Source organism: Canis lupus, chromosome 3 (assembly GCF_003254725.2).
Source record: "Canis lupus dingo isolate Sandy chromosome 3, ASM325472v2, whole genome shotgun sequence".
Taxonomy (NCBI): Eukaryota; Metazoa; Chordata; class Mammalia; order Carnivora; family Canidae; genus Canis; species Canis lupus.
The window spans coordinates 84,668,813-84,683,616 of NC_064245.1; the positions used below are offsets into that span (position 1 = coordinate 84,668,813).

The 14,804-nt window shown below is 47.3% G+C and overlaps 1 protein-coding gene across 2 annotated transcripts; it reads right to left on the reverse strand.

Annotated features, from left to right (window-relative positions):
- Positions 1-1,671: 1,671 nt before the first annotated feature.
- On the reverse strand, positions 1,672-14,580 carry SMIM20 (small integral membrane protein 20). 2 transcript variants are annotated; one of them, XM_025437283.3, is made up of 3 exons: positions 14,355-14,580; positions 3,105-3,161; positions 1,672-2,352 (listed from the first exon to the last, which is right to left on the reverse strand). In XM_025437283.3, exons 1-3 carry the CDS (start codon positions 14,461-14,463, stop codon positions 2,315-2,317), a joined length of 204 nt encoding a protein of 67 aa, XP_025293068.1. In that variant the 5' UTR covers positions 14,464-14,580; the 3' UTR covers positions 1,672-2,314. The 2 variants fall into 2 exon arrangements, with proteins under 2 accessions (XP_025293068.1, XP_025293067.1); XM_025437282.3 differs by having other exon boundaries at positions 14,300-14,576.
- Positions 14,581-14,804: the final 224 nt, after the last annotated feature.

Here is a 14,804-nt window from a genome sequence, read left to right on the forward strand (position 1 = left end):
GCAGAAGCAGATACTCTAGCTGTTAAGAGAATCTGTGCGCCAGACATTAAAGAAAATTGCAAATTATTTTTTATTTGGGAAAACAAATTTTCTTTAAGATTTTATTTATTTATTCATGAAAGACACAGAGAGAGGCAGAGACACAGGCAGAGGGAGAAGCAGGCTCCTCACAGGGAGCCCAATGTGGGACTCGATCTCAGGATCCCGAGACCATGACCTGAGCCAAAGGCAGATGCTCAACCACTAAGCCACCCAGGTGTCCCTGGGAAAACAAATTTTCACAAAAAATATGTCATATCACTCTATATGGGTTTGTTATTGATATTAAATAAATTAATAAACATTTTAAAATTGTATTTTAATTTCAAATACAGTACCTACAGGTAACCCACATGAGGAGAAACACTCTGGGATCTTCAAAAAATTTAAGAGTGTCAAAGAGTCCTGAGATCAAAAGTTGGGGAACCACTGATGTAGAGAAAGATTTCTTGAAAAGGATGTCATTGGTCACTAGTCCCAGAAGATAATCCATGAAAAATATTTTGTGGTCAAATACATTTGATAAAAGGTAAACCTCTCCTGGAAATCATCAAATTAGAAACAAAGAAGCCATGTTTACTTTAACTCTGTGTTTCCTCATTGTATCTGAGCAAGATCCCCTGTTCAGACGGCTTTCATTATCCTCCTGGAGGCATACCTGGGAGCCTCGTGGATGAACTTCAAGGCCCTTGGTCAGTCCCCAAGAGTAGCGTCTCTTACCACCCAGCTTTTGTCAAACGTGGGCGGCAGAGTCTGATATGACACCTCTGACAACATGAAGGCTGCTCCTTTTATTATAAACATCAAGGCAGCTAAGCAGGACATAGGGTTCCTTTATCTCTGCTAAGAGGTGTACCAAGGGCAGGGTGAAAGCCAGGACAAAGATCCCGTGGAAGAGACGAAGCGGAGTCTGTTCCAACTAACAAACAGGCTAACTAACAAACAGGCTCTACAACATCTCCCAGAGCAGATGGTAACCGTGCTTGCCTCGGTCATAAAGAAATCTCAATTAGGCACCCACAGAATGCTACACTATACACAACTTCCTGGTGCCCCCTCCAAGGAAAATAGTGGCCATATTTACCCTGAATGAGTCAACTTCTTTTATTGGATTATTAACTGTAAGTCAATGAAATGTCAGGGAATATCTACCAAAAAATGATGGCTTTGGTTTTGGAACTGTCAGTCTGGGTTTTTTTTCTGACAGTAATTATATCACTGTGTCAGTCCTCTGTTAAGCAAACTCCCAGTTCACAATAGTAACATTATGTCATCAGGCAGCTTATCGAAAGAGAACCCACAGTGATGTGCAAGGCACTCTGGGAAATCTAAAAATGAAAAGGAAGGGTTTCTCCAAAAGCGTATCGTCTAGTAAGGGGCCAGACAGGGCCCCAGAGAAAGAAAAGCATTCTCACCCTCATCTCTGCAGCAGCTGGTGAGGAACCTCGGAGAGCACTGCAACCAAGAAGGGTCTGTCTCAACACCTTTGCTATTTACCTTTCACATGTTTACTTGTACACAAAGTGAGAAACGCCACACAGTCGACTATCTTGTCAAATATGCTCTAGTCAAATAGTGCTTCTTAGCATACATTCATGAGCTTATATAGGATTTTCAAAAAGACTTACACCATTCTGAATTAAAAACAGATCATTTTAATAAACGTATTTTCACTCCTGTTAATTCGACACTGATTTCTGTTATGCATGCACGGCCATTTAGTTTATTTAACTCACTTCGCATTTGTTTTCCAACATGCAGCAACCTTCGATGAGACGGCTACGCTGAGCTGCTTATTCTTAAAGAGTACAATGTACCTTGTCCCCAAAGAATTTTATCAACCTTAATGTTTCCAAAGAGCCCTGTGAGGCTGCTCAGCACGGTGGCTTTTTACTGAAATTTCCTATTTGGAGGATGGCAAGACAGACTAGGATCTTCCCAAGTCCACTGGCTGCTTGCATTCACATCACAGCTTGGTTGGGAAAGCGGTAGAGACTGAATAATAAGTAGATCTCCTCCAAACACAGCTGGGTGAGAGAGCTTCATTTTTAGAAAGTAAAGCAAATCATGAAAACCTCCCTAATGGTGTGATTTGCTCCAGGGCTCTTTTGATACTTAAGAAGGGAAATATTAGTCCTTGTGCACAGTACTCTTATTTTCAGCTTTATGGAGTTTTCTTCTCCAGCCATCCTTCTACCATGAGGCAATTTATTGTACTTGCGGCAGAATGGAAAGCATGAAGATGTCTTTCATAATCGAGGTGGTGATAGCCTTCTCATTTCCTGCCAAATGGATCAGACCACACTTTTAACCCTATAGAAAGAAACATGAATCAAAACAGGATTCGCCTTTCAACTTCCTCACTTCCTGCAACTGCAAACTGGCAAAACGACATCAGAATTGAGTTGTGGAATTTCCATGTAGTTTGAGACAGTGCGGGCAAGCTGCCGGGAGCCTGGGATGCTATGGCTGGGCAGCCATGACCTCCAGGAGAGACTTTTAAATGGCTCAGAAATTGCCCCACAACAGGAAGCGATGCATCTGGCCAAGTTAAAACATAAATAACAATATTACCAAAAGAAAAAACAACCCAAAAAACAAAATAAACAAACAAACATTGCCACAGATTACAAGAGTTTTGGTTAATCAACTGGAAGCTTCTCCTTCTCACCCAACTTGGACCATGTGAAAGTAACCATTCAGCCACAAAGGGAACTTTTGAGCTGCTGTAATAAAGCAGAATCTTGCATCAATTAGAATAGCTCGAGAGTAAGCAGGCTTTTCCCCAGGAGGGTAGGGTTTAACTAGGTGCTTGGTAAATCGGTCTGCAGAACCGAGTATCCTTCATACTCAATCGCACATTTGTGACATTTTTATGCCCATTTATCAAATGCACAAGAGGAATGGGCAAACGTGCAAAATGTACTCCGGGGTGAAAATGTTAAACTTCTGTGCAAGGAACAGGACAATCGCCAGCCAGCGTCCCCACTCCAAAGATTTCTTGTGCTGCAGGGCCAGCACACACACAGTTACAAATGAGATTCTGCTTTGATTTTTAAGTTTACCTGGTGGCTGCACATCTTCCTGAATAATTCCAGCTCGATTTACAGCTTGCTCTTTCTCTGAAAAACACAACAGAAAAATTGCTCTTTACAAAGGTGGGGGCTGGGCCGTGGTCGTGGAAATCTATTTACGTGGGACAATGACAGGGGATGATTCGGAAACAATACACGCGAGACACTAATACTCAGAGCTTTTAGGTTATGGAAGTTGGATCCAACAGAGCAGAAAGACTGGGCATTTTCAATAAAAGCAAAGAAAGCCGTACTTCAAAAGAAAAGCTCCCGACTAACATCTTTTCTCGGTGATCTCAGCATTTTGGAAAGGCAACAAAACAACAGAAAAAGAACAATTTTGAAAGAGCTGGTGGGCGTGATATTAGGAGGGAAAGGCTGCTGAATTGAAGGAACAAGCACAATTAACAAGAAAACGATGTAGTTTCTATGTCTCAAATGTGCTCCGCCGAAGGACTAGACCCAGAGCTAAATATGCTATGTTTTTGATAGGAAATAGAGCAGAAAATTAATCTTTGGGTGGGTGGCTTTGGTTTGGATAATTGAAGCTTCCCTAATTGATTGCAGGTGCTGTGCCAATTAGTAAGCGCGTTCCAGCTATAGCAGCTCAGCCCATCTCTTTGGAGATGTCCAACAGGCGAGGGCCAAGAGAAATTGGGCATTTTATGTCTGTGGGCTTCAAGCGCTCCGACACATCTTTCTAAGTGGTTTAGAATAAACCCAAGGTCTGTGAAAACAAAGACTTATTATTTCAAGTATCTTGACAAACAAATGGCGGCTTTTCAGCGGAAAGACTTGGAGCCAGAGGATGTTTACTACTAAATTATAGTAATTAAATGTTGTAATCAGACCTTTGTCTTAATCAGGCTGACAGTGTTTCTTGAAATCCACATTTAGTTCTTATTTAATATCAGGCCTTTCTCTTTATTCTGGCCTCTGGATTCTCATAAAGTTACAAGAAGCGTAAAGGTACAAGAAGCAGGGATTTGCTAAATCGAATATTCATAGAACCTGCTTCTCGAGTGATGTGATAGAAAGTCAATCCCAAGTGACCTACCTGATAGTTTTATCAATGCTAAGTTTTGCTTTGGCAAATAAAACACTGGACAACAGGGATTATGTGAATCTCGGTATCTAACTCTACGACAGGCAGTGGGAAGACACAGCATAATGAAGCCCATTACAGACAAGGGCCCGGTGGTTTCCCCGGGCCTCTCTGAGAAGCAGCAGGTAGGCGATAACCAACACCCTCCGGACCAAGATATGCCAAAAGGTTTCTTCCATCTAGAGTGGATAATGGAGCCTCTCAGGTGTCGGATTTTCTAAAATGACTCCAACACAAAGGGTGATCTCATTTCCTAAGCCATTAAATTCCTGGAGGATTGAGCCCTACCATACTGCCAACGTGTAAGGTCTCGATGTACGGATGTGTCTCAAACATGCTCTTAGAAAATGCCAACCAGTGAAAGACTACACTTGCCATCGATTGTGCCAGGAATAAACATAGATACGATGTTCCGCACCTAAAAGGTCCACTTGCCAGTATTATGGAAGAGGTGGGGTTTTCTTATTTAAGATTTTATTTATTTGAGAGAGAGAGAGAGCATGCACGTGTACATGGGGGTGGGGGCAGAGGGTGAAGGGTATGTAGACTCCACACTGAGTGAGGAGCCCAATATAGGACTCGATCCCACCACCCTGAGATCATGACCTGAGCCTAAATCAAGAGTCAGATGCTTAACCGACTGAGCCACCCAGGTGACCCTGGGAAGAGGTGGGTTTTAAAAAAATAATAATAAATTGCCAGAAAGCTTTCTAAGCCATAAATTTAAGAAAATCTGACAGCCTGGTGTATTGCACACATTCTCCAAGAGGCGGGTACTACAAAGCTGGAGACACTGGCAGGCTGCCAAGCACCAAAGGAAGTTGACTTCTGATAGCAAGGACAGAATGTCTAATTGTATCCTAACCTCTCACAATGCAATGGAGAACCAAGTGAAGAGAAAGGAATCCCTGTCTTCACACTTTCTTGCTAATTGCTAATGAGGTTGGAGAGAGGCTAAGGCTTTATTTAAAATAGACCATAATCTCTTTCTAATCCTTGTCCTTATGCAACCACCTCGGTTTTTTTGGCTTGGACAGGCAATTTAAACCGATTTGCTGAACTAGTTCCTACCAAGTGATAACCGGTATTAGCATCCTATCTACATCCCCTGGTTCTTTAATCCATTAATGTTTTATAAATACTCTAAAGCCCAAGCAGTCTTATATAAATTCATGACATGACACAAAGACACTTTAAAATTTGTGAATGTGGAATTTGCTAGAAGGAAAACAAACCGGTCCCTCGGGACTTAGTAGTACGTGCCTCTTGCTGAAGTTGACAGTAAGTTTCTATTTTGTTGTCATTAGAGAAACAGCAAGTGTCTATAAACCTCAGGAAAAGAGCATGCTGAAGTCAGGGGTTTAACCATGTGAACAAATCAGGATAAGCTAATTACTGACTTTTCAGTAGTGAGCATGTTTCTATCAGGAGTGGAATGATTAAGACGCAAATAGGCAACCCTGGGCCTGGAGCTTTGTGATGCTGGTTAGCAAAGTCCCCGCTCCGGCATCTCAGCAAGCCCGACTCTGCCCCCTGGTGCTACGGCAGGGGTGTGATTTGTGGTTTTAATTGAGGATCGTTATCTTCAGTCCAAGGGCCAAAGTATTATTATTAACACTGCTAATGCCTGTGAGCGGGCTGCTCCTCCTATTGTAGTGATTCCACATAATAATTTTTAAGTCTCTGAAAATGAAAACATAGCTTTATATTGAAAGTCCATGCTGTCAAACAGCTCTAACCGTGTGACTTGTTGCTTTGACATCCACAACTCCACAACAAAGGAAGACAGTGTTCCCCGGCGCCCGCTGACCACTGACTGGCTGGGCGTGCGCTGGTGGAGGGCCAGCAGCTGGAAACCGAAAAGCAGGTGCAGAAGGTCAGGGCCTCCAAGCCCTGCCCAGAGAGAAGACGGCCTCAGGACCCTCCCTGCCATCTCCTCTTAGCAACGGACAGTTAAAAATAAAAGCCCCTCGAAACCCGAAGTCCTTGGACAAATGGCAACATTTGAGTATGGACTGTGTGTGAGATAATAGCATTGTGTCAATATTAAGTTTCCTGGCCTGGATAACTGCATTGTGGTTACCTAAGAGACTGCCCTTGTTCTTCGGAAATACATATCGAAGTGTCTGGGAAGGAAAGCTCATAGGGTCCCGAGCTTACTCTCAAATGGCTCAGCAGAACAACAGAAATAATTATACGTATATGTAATTCTGCACTCACATGTGTATGTATGTATGTGTAGACCTGTAATACAGCATCCGTGGGGGGAAGCAAATGCGTCAAGATGCTAACTGGTAATCTAGGTGACGTAAATATACAGGGATTTATCATACTATTCTTAGGTCTTTTCTGTTGGTTACGTTTTTTTTTTGTTTGTTTGTTTTTTAATAACTAAAACACACAACTGCAAAACAAATTTTTAGGAAGTTCTTACACTTCCTTGTGATGTTCCGTGACAATTACCTAAAGGCATCTTTTTTCACACAGCAAATAAAATATTTAGAAGTTACTTTTCCAGTGCTCTCATCCTGCTGCTGTTGCCTGGATCCTTGCTCCATCTGACGGCGGGGTCATCTAGAACTGGTTGTGCACCAGTGCCCAGCTGAACCAGCAGTGGGAGGCATCAAACGGCCATAGTGACAAGTGTGAACCTGTGGTGGAGGGGGACCAGATGGCCACCGGAAGTACTGACTCCTCCCAACGCCATACACATTTTGTTTCTCCACCAGAGTCTGGTTGAACCCAGGGGGCTCTGTAATGCCGGTCAGAAAATAAGGCTGCAGGCTAGCCCTGCACTGCGCTGGAGTCTATGGGCGAAAGAAACAAAAAGCATGTTCTAGCACCTGGCATGTAATAGGGCAGATGCTCCTCCAAGGTAAGAAGTATCCTGGATCAAGTGATTTCTTGCAACCGGAATGACAGACTTCTAGCTGGGGGCAGGAGGTGCGGCAGTTAAGAGAATGCAATCGAGTGGTAGGAGGACACAGCTCTCTCCGCAGCAATTCTGGGCGACCTTTCCCTCTGCTACTGAACCCTCTCCGCTGTCTTAAAGGCACATGAAGCAGTGCATCATTAAGGAGCAGACAAGGTCAGGAGTTAGGCTCTAGTGTCCACCCAGCAATTAATGTTCTCAGTGACTTTGGTTAAGTCACCTAAGTGAGGGGACTGAAGGGGCACGGGTTTTTGGGCAAAGCTCTTAGGATTTTATGCTTCTGCACATCTAATTAAAGTCAAAAAACAAGCAGGATCACAGAAAATGATCCTATTCTGTCTCATTTCACTGGCTGGCATAAGATGCATGTTATTTTTAAAAGGCCGTATTCGGGATCACTGTCTAGTTCTAGGACACACAGAGCCAGATTAGGCTCTGAGCTACAGCAGCTGTAGTCTCCCCAAAACGCGGGCTCTTCCAGCAAACCGCGCCGTGCCAGCAGGATGAAAGCTAAAAAGCATCATCTGGGATTCCCTCCAGGAGCACAACAGAACCGTCCCCCCATACTTCTGGTTTGGGATCGCTGACCACCAGTGCCAGCGCCATCTCCCCCAGTGCTCATTTCGGGACTGAAGTGTCATGTGTAGAACTGACCTTGTCATCCAGTAACACTTAGCGAGTGGAAGAGCTGAGGGTCACAGTGCATGTCAACATGAAACCCAACAAAGCAGACTTGCCACAGCAGCCTGCCTGCTTTTAAAGCATGGAAGATCTCTTTGACCTCACTTTATCTAAGCAGCCTTGTTCTTTCCTGCTGCCTTGAGGCTTGTTCCAGCAGAGACCCGGGAACCCAGCTGTCCCTGCACTCCCCATGCCGAGGCTGGCCCAGCTGACACTCAGGCCCTACGTGGGAATGTGGGCTCCTCCCTTGCCAGCCACTGGCCCCCTTCCCAAGGACTGGATGTCTGGCCTACGTTGCCCTGCACTTTCAACAGCTGTGGCCTTCTCCTCAGTCTGTCCAGAGTCCTGGGGAAGACAAACATGTGGAGGATGGTGGGGAGAGGAAGATCCAACAAGAAAGGTTAAAGATGGAGTGGCTGAAAGGCAGGAGCAAAAGAGCAAAGGGAAGATGACTGGCACCGGGTGGTCACAGAAGTTCAGGGAAGACGGTGCTTCCAGAAGGGAGAGTGAGTCTGGCTGGGGGTTGTGCCTCTCACAGATGACTGCACTTCCTGTGTTACAGACAGAACAGAAGTCCTCACCAACAACTTCCCCACACTGAACCTAGATATAGCTGCATCCACACCTGCCCTTCCTCCTGAGCCTGTGGGAGAGGTGTCCTGACTTTGGTCCAAGGCTTTCCTCCAACTGATCTCGAGATCCCCTATCACCTGTCGCTCTGTGAATTATCTTCACCTTTCTTTGTCCAGAGACCTTTTGGCTGTCCCACCTCTCCCTAAAAAACAAAACAAACAAACAAAAAAACCCTCTCCCGAGACCCCCTGACCTGCTGCAAATATATTCCGTCATTCTCTCCATACAGTCAAATACCTTGAAATAGCCAATTCAGGGGACAGCTGCCGGCTCTCTGCCCACCACCAAACCACTAAGGTGTTCTTAACAAGATAACTATGACCTTCACCTTGTTTTCATAAATCTACTGAGTATTTTTTTAACTTAAATTCAATTAGCCAACATAAAGTACATACGTACTTTATAAATACGCTACGTAAAGTACATACGTACTTTATGAATACTTTATGGAATATGCCACGTAGTCCGTAGCCCATCAGATGTAGCACGCAATGATTTACCCGCTGCGCGGGACACTCAGCGCTCATCACATCACATGCCCTCCTTAATGCCCATCGCTGAATACTTTCACTTCTTATCTTTTGCCTCATAGAAGCCCAGCCCTGCTGGCCATACCCCTTTGCACCCAGAGTTGTCTTTATGGGACGTGTGACTGTAGCCTCTGCTGGTTTTAATCCTCTTGCTCCAGCCACTCCTCCTCCATCTCCTTTGACAGCTGCCTCTCTGAGCACTTGCTCTTCCAACACCGTGTTCACCAGTGGTCTGTCCTAGGCCAGCTTGTCTCGCGCGGTCTCTGAGTGCTGTCTGGGAGCCCTCACCTCCCATGGCTCTGCCTCCCGTCCCATGCTGATCCAGCACCCCATCTCTAGCTCTAGCTCAGGCCCAGTGCCTCAGCTCCAGACTGGAATATTCCATAGCCCATCAGAAATCTCCAGGAGCATATCCAGATACCTAAAACACATGTGTCCAAAGTTGAACTGGTTCATCCTCCTCACTCCCAAAACCAGTTCCTTCTTGTGTTGCTTAGTTAATGACCAGCGCGCCACCATCTCCTCCGCTGCTGGAACCTGGAGGCTGTCACTCTCCCTTGTCTCCTCCCTCACCCTGTAGCGTTACTTCTTAAATATAGCTCCCCTCCTCCAGTCCCATGACCACCACTGGTTCAGGCTAGTCACCTCTCCGTACTCTCCTGTGACCACAGCAAGTACAGCCTCCTTCTATCTGGAATTCTTGTTCCCAGCCTTGACCCTGGGTGAGACTGAATCCGGTCGCCTCACTCTCCCGATTAAAATACTTCCATGAGCCTCCACTGGCTAGACGCTGGGGACAGCAGAGGGCTGTGGGAGTATTTTAATCAAGCCAGCAGGATGATCAAATTCAAAGAACAAATGGCATGACAGCAGACGTTTCAACAGACACGGAGAATTGGGAGTTCTGGACATATTCTGACAAACGAGGATGAACTCCACCAGTTACAGACGCTCAAGAAAGAAATATCAGATGCATCTCAGAATGAAGAAAACGGACACTGGGAAGCAGTGAGAAGTAGGGTTTGCTGAGTAAAGAATAGGGGCAAAGAGGAACAATCAGTGACTATAAAACCCTGATGGTACTGACTGGAGAGGAATAAACACCGGGAGTGCTGTGCGGTCCAAGGACCAAGGCATTCTCCTCAGGTCTTTGTATAGGAGGATAAGGATACTGACTAACTTTAAGCAGTAATCACAAAATAATCAAAAAAGAATGTAAAACTTAAAAAAAAAAAAAAAACAGAGGAGGTAAAAAGTAGAGAAACCGTGAAGGCAGAAATGGAGAGAAAAGAAGGAGTTGTAGATATAGAAGGATAAATAGAAAACACAGAACAAGACAGGGCAAATAAATCTATCAGTAAACATATATGAAAATTAGCTCAATCCAGCAGTTGAAAGAAATGACCAGATTGGATTAAAAAATCCAAGTTAGGCTGGTTATGAGATTTAAGGACAGATGCCAAGCGCTGCCTGGGTGACTCAGGCAGTTAAGCATCTGACTCTTGATTTCGACTCAGGTCATGATCTGCGGGTTGAGATCGAGCCCTACATTGGACTCCCCACTCTGGTGGGGGTGGGGGGAGTCTGCTTGTCTCCCTCTCCCTCTGCCCCTCCCCCTGCTGTCTTTCAAATAAAAAAATCTTTAAATAAATAGATAAATAGATAAATGAATGAATGAAGAAAGAAAGAAAGAAAGAAAGAAAGAAAGAGAAAAAGAAAGAAAGAAAGAAAGAAAGAAAGAAAGAAAGAAAGAAAGAAAGAAAGAAAGAAAGAAAGAAGACAGACAGACAGGCACAAATATAAGAAATATACCAGGAAAGTCTAACCAAAACAATGCTGGTAATTCTAATATTGATATGATAGACCTGGAGAGGAACAGGAGGGATAAAGAGGACCCTTTATACAATGATAATTGGAAAAAAGTCTCCAGAACATTCTCTATCGTGTGCACCTAATAATATGGCCTGAGGATACCTAAGTAACAGAATTAAGAAGCTTGGTCTGGAATCGGTGCACACAGAACTCTGTACCCAACAATGAGATATACCCACTTCAAGCACAGAAGGAACACTTCCATAATTGACCTGTATTAAGCCCACAGAGCAAATCCTGACCAATATCAAGGAATCAAAATCATATAGTCCTCATTCTTTAACCACAAATGCAAGTAAAGTAGAAATTGGCAACAAAAGAGCAACCAGAGAAAATTAGCAACTGTGACTGCTGGGTAGGGAATCAGGATTTGGGCTTGGCAGAAGCAGGGAGACCAGCTCAGAGTCTAAGGAGCGGGTGAAGGAAATGGGTTGGATGACGGTGGGGACAGTGAGACGGACAGAAGCGCTCTGACCATCTTGTACAGTCACGTATACCCGACACCTAACGCAGTACCAGGTACACAGCCGTTGCTAAAATCCAGGTTATAAAAAATGCAAAGACTAGTCCAAGGTGCTGAAATGAATTGCAGCTCCATCCTCCCTACAGACAGGCCAGGCTTCCATGGCCCGGTCACCAATGCCTCACCTGCCTGGACCCCAGGTTAGTGACAGGTCAGCCAGCCGGGCTTAAATCTCCTTACATCCTTGCCTTATAGCTCCTCTTTTTTTTTTTTTTTAAGATTTTATTTATTTGACAGAGAGAGAGAGTGTGTGTTCACGCATACAAACACACAAGCAGGGGGAGCGGCAGGCAGAGAGAGGGAGAAGCTTGGAGCCCCATGTGGGGCTCGATCCCAGGACCCCAGGACCCCAGCCCAAGCCAAAGGTAGATCCTCAACCCACTAAGCCACCCAGGTGCCCTGGTTCCTTATTTTTTTAAACATTTTTAGGGGATGCCTAATATAAAACTATACTAGATGTTTCCATACCTGTGATCTCATTTAATACACCCAACACCTATAGATTAAGGCCTGCAAAGTCCACTGCTACAGATGAAGAAACAGACTGGGCTCAGGCAGGTTACGTAACTCACCTTAAGACCCTTATCTTGCAAGGGATTTAGACCCTCACCTGCCCTGCTTCCCTTCTCACCGCCTCAGAAACCAAATGGTGCCCTCGTGTAGTGAAAGAGCACATTGGTTCCAATCCCAGGTCTGACCCATCTGCTGTGGGTCCTTGTACAAGTCACTTAACTGTCCCAGACCTCAGTGTGTCCACGTATAAAATGTGGGTGATGATCACACAGCAGCTACAACAAATGGTTATGAAAACTATGTGGGTTAATATATATATGAGGTGCTGGGAAGAGAGGCAGACATAAACTCTCAAAAAACACTAGCTGTTTAGTATTTACCTGTTGAAAGAATCAGCTATGAGTCTCAAATAAGAGTCGGCCAATTAACTAAAACTGAGCCAGAAAGGTGGGCAGGCATAGACTGACTGCTCTCGAGTTAAAATGCAGACATTTTAGGCACACTCAGTAAACATGCACCTAAAAGCCCTGATTTTGTCTCAAGCAACTCAGACAACCACAGATTCTAGGGTATCCCTATGAGACTATTGTCAGAGGGATCCCTGGGTGGCTCAGCGGTTTAGCACCTGCCTTCGGCCCAGGGCATGATCCTGGGGTCCCGGGATCGAGTCCTGCATCAGGGTCCCTGCCTGCATGGAGCCTGCTTCTCCCTCTGCCTGTGTCTCTGCCGTTCTCTCTGTGTCTCTCATGAATAAATAAATATTTGAAAAAAAAGTTAAAAAAAAAAAAAAAGACTTGCCAGGACGCGTGGCACAAGTCCACGCCTTCATCATCTGATCTAGCATGTCTCAAGCTTGGTACCATGCACACCTGGGCTGGGTAATCTAGGTCATGGGGGGCTCCCCTGTGCGCTGCGGAGGTTTAGCAGCATCCCTGGCCTCTCTCCACTGGATGCCAGTAGCACACTCACACTACCCCACTCCACCCCCAGCTGTGACAAGCAAAAATGTCTCCAGATGGAACCAAATGTCCCCTGGGGGACAAAAGCATCCCCAGCTGAGAGGCACTGCGTTTGTCTTCCTGGCAGACACCTTTCCAGTGGGATCTGGAGCAGAGCCCCTTGTCCCAAGTTCAATCCTAGATGCCCTAGTAAGAAAACAGCCTGGGGCAGGATCGGGTCAGGATGAGGGAACCAGACCACGCGGGGCTTCAAGCGCCCCCCCGTTTATCCTCAGGCACACGGGTAGGTGGACGCAGGCTGGGAGGCAGCATGCAGAGGCCACCTCGGTCCTGGGTGATGAAAGAAGCTCCAGGGCAATGCGGGTGTGTGCTTAAAATGCTCTGCCTTCAGAAACCAAATGTAGCATTTGTAACGGGCAGAGCATTTACACAGAGTTTCTGCCTTCACATCGCCAAGCTCTCAGCCTCTGCTAATGGTCTCCAGGGGCAGGGCTGGCCCTCTTCCATCTTCAAGATGATTCAGGTTTCCTGGAGAACAAAATGAGCCTCTAATGCCTAATATTTTCTCTCTGACAGATGGTTTCAGATGTATCAAAGTGCTAATCCTCGCTGAGGTATAGGTCTCCAGGAAGGAGAGTTTGGCTTTTAGGATGATAGAACTTGAATGATTAAGGAGGAAAATTACTCCCGGGGTATTGGGCATTGTCATGTGAGCAACCCGCTTTTAAAATGAAGGAAGACAGCAGGAGCTGAAAAAAAGATGTGGGGAAAAACTCAAAACACCCAGGTTTAACAGTGTAGGTCTGAAACATTTCCACTCAAAGCTGTCCCTGGGAGTGGCAACGAAGGGCCGTAAAGACACCTTCAGGCTCAGGATGATCAGGGCTCCATCTGCCTCCCTCCAGTATCACCAGCCCCGCCTTCCGGGGAGGGAAGACCTGCCTCGCAGCTCACTGGCTGTGCGACCTTGGGCCTGTCGCACGACCTCTCGGAGCCTCAGTGTTCCCGCCTGTCAAATGGGCATGACGACGACCTCAAAGCGACGCCGTGGGCGTCAGAAGTGGCAACGCTTGGGGCTCCTGCCTCGGGCTGTGGGGGGGGGGGGTGACCCCGCGGCAGGGCCTGCGGCTCTGCTCCCCGCCCCCCCCACTCAGTGTGTGTGTCTTTCGTGAATAAATAAATACATCTTTAAAAAAAAAGTGCCAACGCTCGTTTGGCTGGCACGTGAGCGTCCGGCCCCTGCTCCCCGAGAGCGCGGACAGGTAAGCGCTGCGGACCACGACGAGGCCACCTGGGAGTCTCCACGGAGGCCAAACGGGTCTCACGTTAGCGACGACCGGGCAAGTCAGGAGGGCGCCCGGGGGGAGGCGCGGGGTCTCGCGGCCGCTCGGCGCAGGGCTCGGCCCGGCCCGCCTGCCCCCCGCGCCCAGCTCCTCACCGCCCCGAGCCGGGCGCCCCGAGGCCGGGCCCCCGCGGGGTCACAGGGCACTCACGGTACTCCTCCGGCAGCAGCAGGGGCCGGAAGTAGATGGGGTAGAAGGCGGCGCCCACCAGGGAGATGAAGCCGCCGAAGATGAGCGCCGTGCGCAGGTTCGGGGACATGGCGCTGGGCCCGGGCTGCCCGCACCCCGCGAGACCCCGCGAGACCCCGCGCGCCGGGCCGTGACCCCGCTCGGAAGAGGCGGAGCGGCTTTCGCTTCCGGGCCTTGGGGGCGGGGCCAGGGCACGGGGGCGGGGCCTGCGGGTGGGCCGGCTCGGGGCGGGGCCTGCGTGGTGGGCGGGTCGGGGGCGGGGCCTGCAGAGTGGGAGGGACGGGCCCGTCGGGGTGGGCGGAGCCTGGGGTGGGACCTGCGGGTGGGCGGGGCCGGAGGCGGGGCCTACAGCGTGGACGGGGCGGGGCCTGTGGGTGGGCGGGGCCTCGGAGCGGCGGCCGCGGTGCTGGG